At 49.0% G+C, this 15,345-nt stretch overlaps 1 protein-coding gene across 2 annotated transcripts in view; it reads right to left on the bottom strand.

The window, feature by feature from the left end:
- Nucleotides 1-15,345, bottom strand: part of Scly (selenocysteine lyase) — a 31,133-nt gene that overhangs the window by 2,719 nt on the left and 13,069 nt on the right. Inside the window, exons 4-10 of one of the 2 annotated variants that reach the window (XM_012952376.2) lie at nt 10,600-10,780; nt 8,253-8,380; nt 7,912-8,076; nt 7,089-7,195; nt 3,584-3,620; nt 1,242-1,325; nt 836-935 (exon numbers count right to left, since the gene is read on the bottom strand). In XM_012952376.2, the coding sequence (XP_012807830.2) occupies nt 836-935; nt 1,242-1,325; nt 3,584-3,620; nt 7,089-7,195; nt 7,912-8,076; nt 8,253-8,380; nt 10,600-10,780 (802 nt within the window). The remainder of the gene's footprint in view (nt 1-835; nt 936-1,241; nt 1,326-3,583; nt 3,621-7,088; nt 7,196-7,911; nt 8,077-8,252; nt 8,381-10,599; nt 10,781-15,345) is intronic. The other variant, XM_045147881.1, reaches the window with a different exon arrangement.

Below are 15,345 nucleotides of genomic sequence, written 5' to 3'. Positions count from 1 at the left end.
TGCTCTTCCATACTCCTCCCCAGCTCCTGGCTCCTTCTGAGTGGGAGCCAGGTAGCTCTGTTAGGTACTTTAGGGTGATTGGGTCCCAAAAGTAAAGGCAAGAATGTCTGTCCTCACAATCTCTACTTCGTTAGAGATCAAAGGATGATATCTCTTGCCTAAAGGAGCTCCCTAGATCTGTTTTTCCACAAACAGCCTGAGCCCCTCCTGGGAGGGAGGTCTCCTTTCCTAGAATTCAAATCTAATCCCGACATTGTGATTGATCAAGTCCAGTCCCCAGAACTTGGCATCACGGCTGGTCTCTTCCTGAGCCCGCCTCTAGCCCAGACCAATCACCCGTCTCTCAGGCTCACTGAGCCTTTGCGAAGCCCGCCACAATAATGTTAGAAATAGATGTGGGCCAGGAGACAAGCTCTCTCTTGCCTCACTCCTGAACTTCAAGATTCTGGTAAGTTTTTCTCATTTGGCCCAGACACGCCAAGATGAGGGGAGACCCCCTTACTCCCACATGGGCTCTCACTTCCATCTTGTCCAGCATCTACTGGGCCCCAGTGCTGCAGGGGAAGCGCATCCTTCTCCTCTGCCTGTGCTGCACTGTACTGCATAAAACTCCAAGTGACACCAGACAAGCTCGTCTCAGCTTCAGTAGATCTTATGTCTCTCCTAACACCAGCTGGCCCACAGGACAATCTGCTCTCAGCACTGGTCTGAGCTGACCAGTCACCCCAGGAAATGTATTGTGCTGGGGGTAGCCAAGGGCTGGGAAGGCACAGGCTTAGCCCTGAATCCATGAACCCCTGCTGTGTAGAGGAAACAGGGCAAGACGGGCCATCACCTTGAAGTTTGGACCCCCGGATGGAAAAGTTGCAGGTGTTGGGAAGACGCTCAACACCTGGAAACCGGCTATTCAAATGGATCCTATCACCAAATTCAGCCTAAAAAATGACAACAATAAAAGAAATGAAATAGTGACAGACAGTCCCCAAAGCCCCATCCGCAGCCACACCTGTCCATACTTTTCTGAGAAACAGAATTTCAGCAAGTATCTGTCTGATCAAAAAGCATCCACAGTGAGGGAGGTAGTACTACTTGGTATGGGGTCCCCCTTGGAGATTTCTGATCCTCCCCCTCATTCATCACAACATCGTGGAGCTCCCCGGACAGCCCTGGGTCCAGACCACCTGATGGCACCTGAGGTGGGCAGAAGAGGCCACAGGGCCTGCCACTTGGATTCCTCTCACCTCCAGCCTCTCCTCCAGGTAATCCCGGACGTCTCTCATGTGGGCCTCATAAACCTCACAGTTTTCGGTCACCAGCTCAGCAGCCTGGGGACAGACATGAGCAGAGAAGCTATGACAGAGCCAAGGAGAGCAGGATAGCTCTGAGCAGCCAGAAGGCCTCCCTGACCACTGAGCAGCCTGGCCAGCATTGTCCCCACGCTCAGCAGGAGTTTATTACCAGGCACCTCCCCGCTCTCCATACCTCAGGTGTCCCATTAGCCCCAGGGGGTCCCAATCCCTAAGGAATGTATAGTCTAGAGAGGGACAAAAGCAGGATAGCCCCTGAGAGTCGAAGGACACAGCCACCAACGGGGAAAAGGGTGTTCAGGCCAAAGCACTGCAAAGCGACGTCAGGGTCAGAGGTGTCCCACAGCTCTAAAGGAGGTCTCCAAGGCCCCAGGTGAGCTGGGTATAAGCGGCAAGATCTGGTAAGGGCCATGAAGACCCGATGACTTCCGAAGATCACTCTGGTTGCTGTGCTGTGGGCCTACAGGAGACCAGTGTCCAGCAAGGGATAGGGACAAGCTGGTCTATTGCTGGGTAGCATGGAAATGGACAAGAGGCACCCCTGACACTGTGGTACCAGCTGCTGTGGAAGAGACAGACATTGAGGATAGGAAGACACTAAGAGGTCACCCAGCTGTGGCAATGAAGACCCGGACAGTGGTAGGTGTCTCAGGGAACAGGAGTGAAAAAGGCAGGTAAACAGTTTGGAGCCCCAAGTGTGCTGGTTAATCTTTATGTCCATTTGGGCTTAGAATCATTATAGAAACACATCTCTGGGTGTATGCACAGGGGTGCTTCCAGAGAGGTGTAGCAGAGGGAAAACGCACCCTGAATAAGGGTGGCACCATCCCACGGGCTGGGCTGGGGTTAGAGACTGAATAAAAAGAGAGCGCCCGCTTGTCTCTCTACTCGCTGACTGCAGGCCCGGTGTGACTATGTCGGTGGAGCCCAGTTCCTGGTTAGTAAGCTGAGCGCTGGCCCAGTGGCAAGCGGTACCAGCCTGACCTGGAAGCCTCACCCCACAGCCCAGGCCTGGAAGGACAGTACGGTTACTTCTTGGAAGACACTGGGCTTTTCCTTCTGATCACAAAGCAGTGCTACCTGCCCTACAGGTGGTCAAAGGAGCAGCTCTCTCGCCTTGCTTTCTGAAGGAAGATGGTGTTTTTGTTGGTGTGTGAATGTGTTAACTAGAGGACCAGCTCAGGTGTCGTCCTCAGGAATACTTTCTATTTCCTGAGACAAAGTCTCTCTCTAGCCTGGAGCTTGCCAAGTAAACTAGACTGGCTGGCCAGCAAGGCCCAGGGATCTCTCTGCCCCCTCAGTGTTGGGATCACAGGTGCGCCCCACCACACTTGGCACTTTTATGTGGATGCTGGGGCTTGAACTCAGGTCCTTGTGCTTGAGAGGCAAGCACTGAGCTATTTTCCCAGCCCCCACCTGATAGAGTCTCATGTAGCCCAGGGGTGACTGCAGTATACACCCAAGGCTGGCCTTGAACTCCTGATCGTCCTGCTTCTACTTCCTAAGTACTGGGATTATAGGGATGTGCCACTGTGGTAGTTTCAATGGATGTCCCTCAATACACTCAGGAGTTCATTAAAGCTTGTAATTTAGATCTCCAGCTGCCTGGCTGGAGGAGGTGTAGCTGCTGCAGATCTGATTTGCAGCTAAAGATATGCGAATGCTTGAGTTCTGCCATTATGAGTTCCTGAGTGTGCTTGCTTATGGAGAGGACGGTGGATTCTCTCTGTGCGTGGATCCGTGAAAGGGGCCAACTTCTTCTGCCCTTATGGAACTTCCCCTGGATCTGTAAGCTTCAGACAAACTCCCTTCCTCCATGACTGTGCCTGGTCTGGAGGTTCATCCCAGCGACCTGGAGCTGACTGCAACAGCCACCATGCCCAATTCTGGTTCTCGATCGATCAAGAAAACTCTAGGTTTAGGGCTGGAGAGATAGCTTAGTGGTTATGGCATTTGCCTGCAAAGCCAAAGGATTTCAGTTCAATTCCCCAGAACCTATGTAAACCAGATGCACAAGGGGGCGCATGTATCTGGAGTTCGTTTGCAGTGGCTGGAAGCCTTGGCGCACCCATTCTCTCTCTCACTCTCACTCTCACTCTCACTCTGTGTCTGCCTCTTTCTGTCTCATGCTCTTTCAAATAAATAAATAAAAGTAAAAATATTTTAAAGAAAATTCTAGGTTTACCCTCACAGGGTCATGATCTCCCCACTCTGGGTCCCTGCTATAGCCACTGTTGGGAAAGCAAATGAGGTCAGTCCAAAATCATCAGGCTTACCTTCCCAAGGCCAGCAATCATGGGAGTGTTCTCTGTTCTGTAGGAGACAAGGAAATCATGCAGAGTAAACAAGTGTCTCAGGAAGGAATCTTCTACACAAAAGTCCTCATGCGAAAGTACAATATGACATCCTCCTTCCTACACCTGAGCCTCGCATGCAGCGTTCATAGTGAATGTTCCCTGGGATCCCTTTTCCTGTTGGCTTCACACACATCTCTGGTCACTAGTGTAATGTGGGGGGGGATACCCCTCATTCTAGAGCACTCAGGAGTACGTGTGTGCACATACGTGAGCAGGATCCCCCAAACCAGTAGCTCTCGTGTGACCTGCGACACTGAGTGCCTTCCCCCATGCTATGGGAAAGCCCAACGTGAACTTAATAATTTTTTCCACTGGAAGTTTTGGCTCAATAGTTTTCTTAAGCCTTCGGAGCTGGCTGCAGACTGAGAGCTGTCCATCTGCCTCCTGTCCAGCGTGATGCCACCAAATCCCGGATGCTGACATTCTCACTGTGTTTCCCTGGACACGACCATGTCAAACACCTCACCATGTTGCCGGGCAGTTTTGTGGGTGAAGTGTTTGTTTTCATTTTTTATCTTTTGACCAGTTTTTGATTCCTTTCTTGCTGAGTTGTGGGAGCTCTTTACATTTTAGATTCTTGTCCTTTGTCAGATCTGTTGCTTGGAAGTATTTTCTCCCAAATTTTCTAACAAAGCAAGTCTTAAACTCTGATGAAATTCAAAAACATTCCATATCACCCTAGATTGTTGAGCTTTCCTAGTCTTTTTTTCTAATAAAAGTTGTATATTTTGGTATTTGCGGGGAGGTCCCCTCCACCCTTACTTGAGCTGGAGTCTTACTGGTATCACGGCTTGCCATTTGGTTTCACCATTTCTGCAAGCCCAGGCAGGTTCCAGGTCTCTGCTCTCGATGGGACTGACGTGTGGTTATGCCAAGCTACATGAGGGTCCTGAGGGACCCCAGGCTTCTGCAGGCCTTCGTGTCCGCCTGCTGAGTCAGCTCTCCAGCCCTGTGGGTTCACTTCTACTCGGATTAATGTATTTGGTCAATTTTCAAACAACCTCCGTCGACGCATGGTTCCTTAAAAGTGTTTCTTATTCTCAACTGTTTGGAAAATTCCCAATTATCAGTACTTTATTTCCAGCTCAAGTAAACAAATGCTGTATCATTTTAGTTCTTTTACTCTACTGAGGTTTACCATTATGCATGGCATATGATCTTAGCACACTCCACAGCACCGTGGAGAAAGCACATTTTCCTCTGTGCATACTGACTGTCCTGCCTCTGGTAATTGTCTCTGCTCTGCAGTCTATTGTATTATTTTATTTTATTTATTTGCAAGCAGAGATAGAGAGAGAATGGAGAAGGAATGGGCTCACCAGGGCCTCTTGCCACTGTTAACGAAGTCCAGACCCATGGTCCACTTTGTGAATCTGGCTTTATGTGGGTCCTGGGGAATTGAACCCAGACCATCAGGATTTGCAAGCAAGTACCTTTAACCACTGAACCCTCTCTCCAGCCCGTACTGTGTCACTGTAAAGCTGCCCCTTTCCTTCAGTGATCTGTTTAAGTCATCTACATCTGACGTCACTACTGACACCCTTACCAACGGGGCAGGGCTTCTTCTGGCAGTGTGGGGTCAAGCCCAGAGCGTGGTCCACTGCTCAGCCACTGAACTCTCCTCCAGGACCTCTGGTTTTGTAGACCCTGCTTTCCTTCTTAGCTTTCTGCGGGATACTGAACACTTTTTAGAATTTGATTTGGTTCATGTTTTCTGGATGTCCCTTCTTATCTCTTTGGAGTTTTTGGCATCTGCTCTACGTGTTACATTATACCTCTTAATAAAACATTTAAACCTGCTAGCGTCATCATTTTACTAGTTCCAGTGACATATAGAGAGGCTACAAAACCAATGCTTGGGAAGTATAGGAAGGTGCTCAAGGCCAGTCTTATCTACATAGTGAGTTCAAGGTCAGCCTGGGATGCATAAAAAAACCCTGTCTGAAAAAAATATACTAAATATATAAACAGTTGGAATATATAAATATTACCTCCTTTGTAAAGTTTTGTCTTTTAAAATTATCTTAATGATTTCCTCCATCCATTTTTGCAGCTACATCAGACACTGGTGTGACTTATGCTTACGCCATCTACACACTTTAGGAACTTCAATAGAAGGGGCACCGACTAAATCTGTAACAGCTCCTGTTAGTTTCTCTTCATCTCATTGACAGCTTTCTTTCCACACCTGAAGAATATTGTGCAACTTTCTTCTAGTTCTGTGGTATCTGCCAACAGTTTCACTGCCATTCAAATTGTTTTCCTCCTGTTAATCAGGTGACGTTTTTCCTCCACTTGCTTTCAAGACTTTAATTTTCATTTTTAGAAGTGTGTCTGGGTGTCTTTCTTTGGGCTAACCCTATGTTTTTCTCAGCTTCCTGAGTCCGTATCTGTGGCCGTGCTAGATCGGGGACGCTGGTCATCCACTCTTTCTTCCAGTTGCCCTGTTGGCCCTGTTGTCGCTCTTTTGTCCTTCAAGTACTGCAGTGACATAAATGTGACAACTTGCTACAGTCTCACAGGCCCAGACGCTACGTCCCTGCCACTGCCCCTTCAGTTCCGTTCTTTCCCATAGGCCACGGCCATCACTGCGTGCGGTCTGGCACCCTCGCCCTCTGAGCGCTTTCCAGTGCTTCGGGTGACGCTCTCAGCTGGCACCTGAGCTCGCGAGTCTGGGCTTTACTCCACCATGTCTCCTGCTTTCTGACTTGGCGCTGGCAGGGGAAGGGCATGCCGTCTCCACGCTGACAGGAGGAAGTCCGTGTCCTGGACTTGGCCTGGCTTGACTCTCAAAGTGGATTTGCCTTGTTACTGATGTGTGTCCAGTCCTTACAGACTCCACAGACAGCAAGATGGGCTGTGGGTGGATGTCTAGGTGCCCTTTCAGCGTTTTCTGGTGGACAGTGACAGCACTGCTGCCCTGTGGTGACAGGCTGGTACTGTCTGCAAGTCTCCTCTTTCTCATCTATTGGCTAGCTAGCAGGCATTAGGTGGGAGACCTGACTCGCCTTCCTGCTGCCTCTGCTCATGTGTGGGACCCCTTTCATGTGCTTTGTTTCTCCCTCATGTTAGAAAGTTTCTGACCAAGTGCAGGGCTGGCACCCATCTCTGGATAAAACATGGGTAAAACGTGGTCCAGGGGACTTCACATAGGAGGATCAGGCCTCTCTGGCAGTAGTTTATGGCCACGTGCATGGCATAGCAGTTTCTCACAGCTGGGCCAAAGCTAGGAGGGGACTGAACACTCTGAAGCACTTCAAAGAGAGAGGAGGGGGACTTCCCTCGCGTGCTCTGAGTCACCCTAAGACTGCAGATCTGAGCCCCATCTGCAGACACCCATCAGTGGTGCCAATTCTGCTGTGCTCCCAATGTCACAGCTCCACTGACAGCAGTGTAGGGGAGACCGGGTCAGCATCAGCCTTACCCCGGCCTGAAGCTCCGCTCCTGTCCACCTCCGAACAGCATAGGGCGCAGGTGAGTCAATTTACCGAGCCCTCGCACATACAGTGCACCAATCCTGGGACCGTAGAACTGGAAGGAAAAGCCCGGCATTTATTCATGGAGCCTCCCAAAGGCCCACTGGGTCTGTGTACTGAGTGCCCAGTCCTGGTGTTCCTCATGGCCTGGAGCTGTCTATCCTCCACACCTTTGATGGAGCAGAGTCACAAAGGCCTTCGGCGGCAGGGCAGTGCTCACTCCGGACGTGCGGGGAGCCCCGCGAGTCCCGTAACAGGATGAGACAAGCTCCTGCTCTGTGGGACTCCATGTCTCCACATGATACAAAGCAAACGCTTTAAGTGGCAAGTTCAGGTCAGCACTGTATGCCTCTAAGGGCTGGCTAAGAACTGGGCTGCAAAGTAGAGTGACAAATGTCTCAGGTCCTTGTCAGCTGCAGTAAGACAAGCAGAGCCACCAGCCCTCCCTGAAGCTCTTCTATGAACTCTTGCTTACTCTCCTTTCAGGCAAAAGTCGCTAAGGCAACACCCCATGCTGAAGAGCCGGGCTCCCATCAAGTTTGAGACAAGCCCAGCTCCTCCATGCTGAGCGCTTCTATGCACAGGCACTTAAAGCTTCTGGGGACAAGGCCCATCATGAAATGCTGTCGCGGTGTCTTTGGGGCCTTACCCACAGCAGACACCCAGGTTTGCTGGGTAGGGAAAATGACAAAACAGCAGTGCTGAGGAATCTGCTCTTTGAGGGACATTAGGTGAAGAAGGCATCTCTCTACATGGGACCCTGCAACATACCTTGTGCCCCACAATTGTCAGAAAGTCCATGCCCAGGTCCTCCACATCCACACGCCTTTTTCCCAGTGCCTGTGCGGCATCAGTATGCATGAGGACCCGAGGTAGCCCCGAAGCTGCTCGCTTCTGGTTCAAGGCTCTAACGCGCTCACTGAGCTCGGAGACAGGCTGAGGTGGAAAACACACACAGCTGAGTGGGCAGCCCTCATCTGGGCATGAGCTAAGGTAGAACAGCTATAGCATTCAGCAGGGGAAAACACAGGCTCAAGATAGGAAATGGGAAAATGCCATCCAAGCAACTTCTTCCCCAGGCAGTTTTCTTAAAAAGAAAAAGGGTGATTCACCATGATGACGCCGGTCTCATTATTGGCCAGCATGATGGTCACAAGGCACGTGGTGGGGCGGACAGCAGCAAGGATGTCATCAACCTCTGCCCGCCCGCTCGCCTTCGACACCGGAACAAAGGTGACATCTGAGATACAAAGCATGTGTATCAGCTCCATAATTATGTAATTTCACAATCATGAAAAAGTTATGCATTATCGAGTGCTGGAGAGATGGCTCAGCAGTGAAAGGCAGTTGCTTGCAAAGCCTGACTGGGTTCAATTCCCCAGTACCTATAGAAAGACTGCATAAAATAGTACATGTATCTGGAATTCCTTTACATTGGCAGAAGGCCCTGGCACACCTATACTTACTTTTTCTCTGTCTGCCTCTTCCTGTGTCTCAAATAAATGAGTACAATTTTTTTAAAGTAATGATTTCTGAAAGTTCAGAAAACTGTCAAGAACGAATGTAAGCACTGTCCATTGTGGACAAGCTTGAAGCCTTGGGGTGCTCCTTAAACAATGGGGATTTGTCAGAATATCACCAGACAGATCCAGGGAGACAGTGATGAGAGGACCTCCCAGAGTCAGAAGAGAATATAAAGACAAAAACTACTAAAAGAAGCCTAACCGCCTGTATCCCTGTGAACACCCTCTACACGTGCGAACCTGTGATGGCAAAGGCAGGAAACATCTCTGCCTGGAACCCTGGCCCCAGAGAACAGGCAGCCGGGACAGGGCATCTGCAGGGCGTTTTTACACTGGACATCCAAGTCCAGTGAAGGAAAAGCCTTCCAGGGAAGGCCTGGCTCCTTTTGTACACATTCATTTTTATTTTCTCTCTACAACTTTCAGTCTTCTCTGTTACATAGGTGTAACCCACATACAAGCCAGAAAAAAGGAGTACATACTTCCACAGGGAAGATTTCATCTCACTGGAACTAGCATCAATCCGAAATAGAGAGTTAGCATGTAGCTAGTCAGACCTGCAGTAACCACTAAGAAAATGACTAAAACTTGGGGCTGGAGAAATGGCTTAGTGGTTAAGCACTTGCCTGTGAAGCCTAAGGACCCCGGTTCGAGGCTCGGTTCCCCAGGTCCCACGTTAGCCAGATGCACAAGGGGGCGCACGCGTCTGGAGTTCGTTTGCAGAGGCTGGAAGCCCTGGCGCGCCCATTCTCTCTCTCTCCCTCTATCTGTCTTTCTCTCTGTTTCTGTCACTCTCAAATAAATAAATAAATTTAAAAAAAAAAAAAAAGAAAATGACTAAAACTTAACAAGCAAGAGAGCTGTTAAAGAGTTACAATGTTACACTAGAAAACATTCAATCAACTCAACAGAAAGCACACAGCAGGGGCAGAGAAACAAAAGGATTCAAGATGAACAGACACAAAAGTACATGATAGGGATGGATCCAACTCTGTTAATAGTGAATCAGATGTGAATGACATAAGTCACTGCCAACCCCACGGGATTTAGAATCACCATGGAAACAAATCTCTAGGTCTTTCAGCTAGATTTGCTAAATTGGGTTAATATGGGCAGGAAGACCCACCCTAATTGTGGGTGGCCCCATGCGCTGAATGAAAAGGAGAAAACGAGCTGAGCCCCAGCATTCATGGCTGCTTCCTGCCGCGGACTGATGTGACCAGGTCCTTGTGGCCATGACAACTGTAACTCTCAAGTTGTAAGTGGAACTCAAACTTCCAGGTTCTTTCGTCAGGTACCCGTGTCAGCAATGAGAGGCAGCTAGCATAGTTTTGTGTTAAGAAAGCAGAAGTGTCACACAAGGCAGAACGACCCCAGACATTGCTGTCTGCGCAGGGGACTTGGTCATATTCTTCTGCTCTATTTCAGCAGCTTCCCAGGGCAACATTCCTTCTCCAGTCTGATGTGCATGGAAGGATGAATCCTACTGAATCTTACACTCCCAATAACCAAGGTGCATTCTGGCAGCACTCTTTAAAAAAAAAAAATTCATTTATTTGTTTGAGAGAGAAAGAGGTAGAATGAGAGAGAGAGAGAGAAAGGGCACACCAGGGCCTCCAGCCACTACAAACAAACTCCAGATGCATGTACTACCTTGTGCATCTGGCTAACATGGGTCCTGGGGAATCGAACCAGGATCCTTTGACAAAGCCAGGAGAAATGAGCATAGCTGTCCACATAAACCTGCTCATCGCAGCATTATTCCCAAGAGCCAAAAAATGGCAACAACTGGAATGTTTCCCGACTGACGACCAGGCAAACAGAACGCAGCATGCACCCAGGACAGACCACCCCCACGCTGCGGTGGGTGGTGCTCAGGGCGGGTCTCTGCCCTCCCGCCAGCCTCCGGCTTCAGCAGGTGCCCGTGTGCACTAACCTGCCACTTGTTCTTCCACCAGGTGCTCCAGGGGCAGACGGATCGAGTCGTGCTCCACCGTGCACGTAACGAAATGGGCTTTGGCCTCTTCCTCTGGGATGTGCTGTGCGGCCGGGTTCCCCCTTGTGGTTTGATTTTTGTGGAAATTCTTCAACACAGAATGGATTACTAAATTATTTGACTGTGGAGAGAACAGAAAGAGCACTTACTGAAACTGTCCTAGTGAAAGAGAACAGTCTTTTTTTTTTTAAATTATTTTTATTTATTTGAAAGTGACAAAGAGATAAAGAGGCAGATAGAGACAGAGAGAATGGGCGTGCCAGGGCCTCCAGCCACTGCAAACGAACTCCAGACATGTGCGCCCCCTTATGCATCTGGCTAACGTGGGTCCTGGGGAATCGAGCCTCGAGCCGGGGTCCTTAGGCTTCACAGGCAAGTGCTTAGCTGCTAAGCTATCTCTCCAGCCCAAGAGAACAGTCTTTTTCATGTGTAACTTTGTGTATTTAAAGAAACAGACCAGTGGGCTGGAGAGATGGTGTAGTGGTTAAGATGTTTGCCTATGAAGCCTAAGGACCCAGATTCGATTCCCCAGAACCCATGTAAGCCAGATGCACAAGGGGGCACATGAGTCTGGAGTTTGTTTGCAGTGGCTGGACACTGGACACAGTGAAAAAGTTTTAGGAAAAAAAAAAAAAAAAGAAACCAACCAGAACCTTAACTCCTGGTGCTCTATACATGCATTGCATGCACACACATATACAGATGAGTATGGAGGCCAGTAGATGCCTGTGGCCTTCTCAGTCACTTTTAACCTAATTTCCCTGAGACAGTCTCTCAGTGAACCTGGAGCTCTCTGTATTTTCTGACCAGGGAGCCTCACCAATCCTCCTGTCTCTACCACCCTCACTTCTGGGGTTACAGGCATGTGTAGCCATGCTTGGATTTAAAAATATATATATTAATTTATTCATTTATTTGAGAGAGATAGATATATATAGAGAGAGAGAACGGGCATGCCAGGGCCTCCAAGACCCTGCAAACAAACTCCAGACACATGCGCCACCTCGTGCATCTGGCTTACATGGGTCCTGGGGAATTGAACCGAGGACCTTTGGCTTTGCAGGCAAGCACCTTAATTGCTAGGCCATCTCTCCACGCCCCTGCTTAGATTTTTACATGGGTGCTAGGGATGGAGCCAAGGTCCTCATGCTTGTACAGCAAGCACTCTCCTCAAGCTGCATCTTTTAGATTAATTGAGTTTCAAACTTCCAAATATTTGAGAAATCTTTAGTTAAATATGCCTGTTTTATTGGTAAATATCCCAAAATTTTATAAATCTGTCAGAAAGGAGAATCCCGTGCCCAGGCACCCTGGCTGGAGGAATACACACTAGAGAACCTTTGTGCAGGCCACCACTGCCACTGTGGCCACAGACGCCTGGGTCCCAGCAGCGGCCCCTGGACCCTCTCCTACAGCTGGCCACACTTGTATTGAAGCAGTAAAAACACATGTATTACTAAGAGGACCTGTCTCGTAAGTCACAGCTCCACTCCATAAGTGCCTGTAAGAAACTCCAGGAGCACTCCCCTGTGACCCTAAAAGCTCGTAAGTACACACATCAATACTCATGTGTTACAATTTGTATTAAAGGGGGGGAAATATATACACATTCACACAAAAAAGAAATATAAAAGAAGCCCAGGGCTGCAGAGATGGCTTAGCAGTTAAGTGCTTGCCTGTGAAGCCTAAGGACCCCGGTTCAAGGCTCAATTCCCCAGGACCCACGTTAGCCAGATGCACAAGGGGGCGCACAAGTCTGGAGTTTGTTTGCAGTGGCTGGAGGCCCTGGCGCGCCTGTTCTCTCTCTCTCTCTCTCTCTCACTCTTTCTCTCTCTGTCGCTCTCAAATAAATAAATGACAAAAAAAAAAAAAAGAGAGAGAGAGAAACCCAAAAACTTAAAAAGGGAAGCTACAAAGACGAAAAGGTGTGAATCTACACATTGTCCCTGGTGGGGCCAAGCAAGTGATGGTGTCTCCTGTGGGGCCAGAGTAGGAAATTAGGAAATGTGTAGGGGAAGGACTTAAAAATAAATAAATAAATTGGGGCTGGAGAGATGGCTCAGTGGTTAATGCTCTGGCTGCAAAGCCTAACAACCAGAGTTCAATTCCCCACCACGCACGTAAAACCAGATGCACAAGGTGGCACATGCATCTGGAATTCCAAGGCTAGAGGCCTTGGACTACCCATTCTCACTCACCCTGCCAGGTGTGGTGGCACACGCCTTTAATCTTAGCACTAGAGAGGCTGAGGTAGGAGGATCACTATGAGTTCGAGGCCACCCTGAGAGTACATAGTGAATTCCAGGTCAACCTGAGCTAGAGTGAGACCCTACCTCAAAATAAAACTTTCCCTCCCTAAGTATAGCAGAAAAGTGTATAAATTATAAATGTTCATCTTACAGAGTCTCCCCACTCTGGGCCTTCCCATCCCACATCATGCCGCCAGAGCTGACTTTCCAGGGTTCACTTCCTTGCTCTTAACTTTTAAAAATATTTTTATTGGGCTGGAGAGATGGCTTAGCGGTTAAGCGCTTGCCTGTGAAGCCTAAGGACCCCGGTTCGAGGCTCGGTTCCCCAGGTCCCACGTTAGCCAGATGCACAAGGGGGCGCACGCGTCTGGAGTTCGTTTGCAGAGGCTGGAAGCCCTGGCGTGCCCATTCTCTCTCTCTCCCTCTACCTGTCTTTCTCTCTGTGTCTGACGCTCTCAAATAAATAAATTAAAAAATTAAAAAAATATTTTTATTTATTTGAGAGAGATACAGAAATAGGTAGGTAGAGACAGAGTGAGAGAATGGGCACACCAGGGCCTCCAGTCACTGCAAACAAAATCCAGGTACGTGTGCCCCCTTGTGCATCTGGCTTGTGTGGGTCCTGGGGCATCAAACCTCGGTCCTTTGGCTTTGCAGGCAAGTGCCTTGACCGCTAAGTAACCTTTCTAGCCCCTTTGCTCTTAACTTTTACTTCTGTCTGCTTTGAATCAAGACCTTCATCAACTCATGTGTTTTGAAAGCTTGGTCCTCAGCTGATGGCAATTTGGGACAGGTGGTGTTTTGCTGGAGGAGGTGTGCTGCTGGGGGTGGACTTTGATGGTTGATTAGCCCTAGCTTGCCAGTGTTAGCATACTGTCCTGCTGCTGCCCACCTGATGTTGGTCAGAAAACGATGTCGAGCCTCTGCTCATGCCCCCTTAGTGCTCCCCCTCCAATCTGTAAGCCAAATAAGCCCCTTCCTCCTACAAGCTGCTTCCGGTTGGGTGCTTTGTGCCAGCAACAGCAGGTAACAATAACGACCTCCTACTTTAGCATCTCTGTACAAAACTGTTTCATGAATGGAACTGCCTGATAGTTACACGGCATTATCTGAGTATAGGAAAATCTCAAAGGACCCCATCACATGCTGCAATATTCTTGTGGGGGGTGCAGGGGGTTCCACTGTAGGCAGTTTAGCTAGGCAGGACCAGGATGACCCTTAAAGGGGGGACCTTAGGATATCACACCCCCACCGGCTTCACTTGCCGGCTTTAGGGTTAACCATCTCCTCCAGTTACGTCTCTTTGAGTCCGCAGCCTGCCCAGGTGTGGGTGGATTTCTCCTCTAAGCCCATGCAGATTGGCTGGGACACCTGGAGTAGGTGTGTCCAGGTGGGCTGGCACAAATTCTCAAGCATATCTTTCCTGGCCCACAGAGAGACCAGCTCTCACTCATTCTCACCAGAACTGTGGCAGCAACGTTCTTGGGTTCTCGTGCTGGTAAGATCTCTCTCTCTCTCTCTCACCCAAGCAGCCATGCTGGGGAGGGAAGAGACACTTTTTACCCTTTATTATAGTCTTTACTTTTAATATTTTTGGAAGTGTTCATTTACATGGGCCCCTGGGTTCCACATGGCATATTTCCTTTCTCCCCACCTTACCTTCCATTCTTTAGGCCTCAGTTTCTCACTTTCCCACATCTTTATAATATCTGAATAAAATGTGGTGTTTTCAAAAATCATTTTCTTGCTGGGCATGGTGGCGCACGCACACCTTTGATCCCAGCACTCAGGAGGCAGAGGGAGGAGGATTGCTCTAAGTTTGAGGCCACCCTGAGACTACATAGTGAATTCCAGGTCAGCCTGGGCTAGAGCGAGCAAGACCCTACATCAAAAAACAAAACAACAAAAAATCATATTCTTGAGTCTGGAATTGCTAATTCTTTGGCTAGTTTGAAGATATAAACTGAGGGCTTGGGGTTCTAGGACCCCAAGTTTATCCATTACATGCTGAGTACACTCACTTCACAGGATATACTGTAAAGACTCAATGCCAACAGCGGCATTCACAAGAAAACCCAGGGAGGGCTGAGGACGTGGTGTTCACCTGGATCCTGGGGAGGGTGGGGTTGCCTCAGACCCAGTGATGATGGGGCAGAGGTGAGGATGACAGTCAGACGTGGTGGTGGTGGTGTTACTAGACAGGGTCTCATGTAGCCGACTGTCTTTGAAATCCCTATGTCACCCAAGATGATCTTGAACTCATGATCCTGCTGCCTCACCTCCCAAGTGCTGGGATGTCAGAAATAAGCCTCCATGTCCAGCTAATGTTTCATGTTTTTTGAGACAAGGCCCTTGCATGAAGCCCTGGTTGGTGTCAGGCCCAAAGCAATCCTGCTGACTCAGCCTTCCAAGGGCCGTGACTCCTTGGATGCACTTC

Source organism: Jaculus jaculus, chromosome 4, assembly GCF_020740685.1.
Source record: "Jaculus jaculus isolate mJacJac1 chromosome 4, mJacJac1.mat.Y.cur, whole genome shotgun sequence".
NCBI classification, from domain to species: Eukaryota; Metazoa; Chordata; class Mammalia; order Rodentia; family Dipodidae; genus Jaculus; species Jaculus jaculus.
This window is presented reverse-complemented; position numbering and strand designations above follow the sequence as displayed.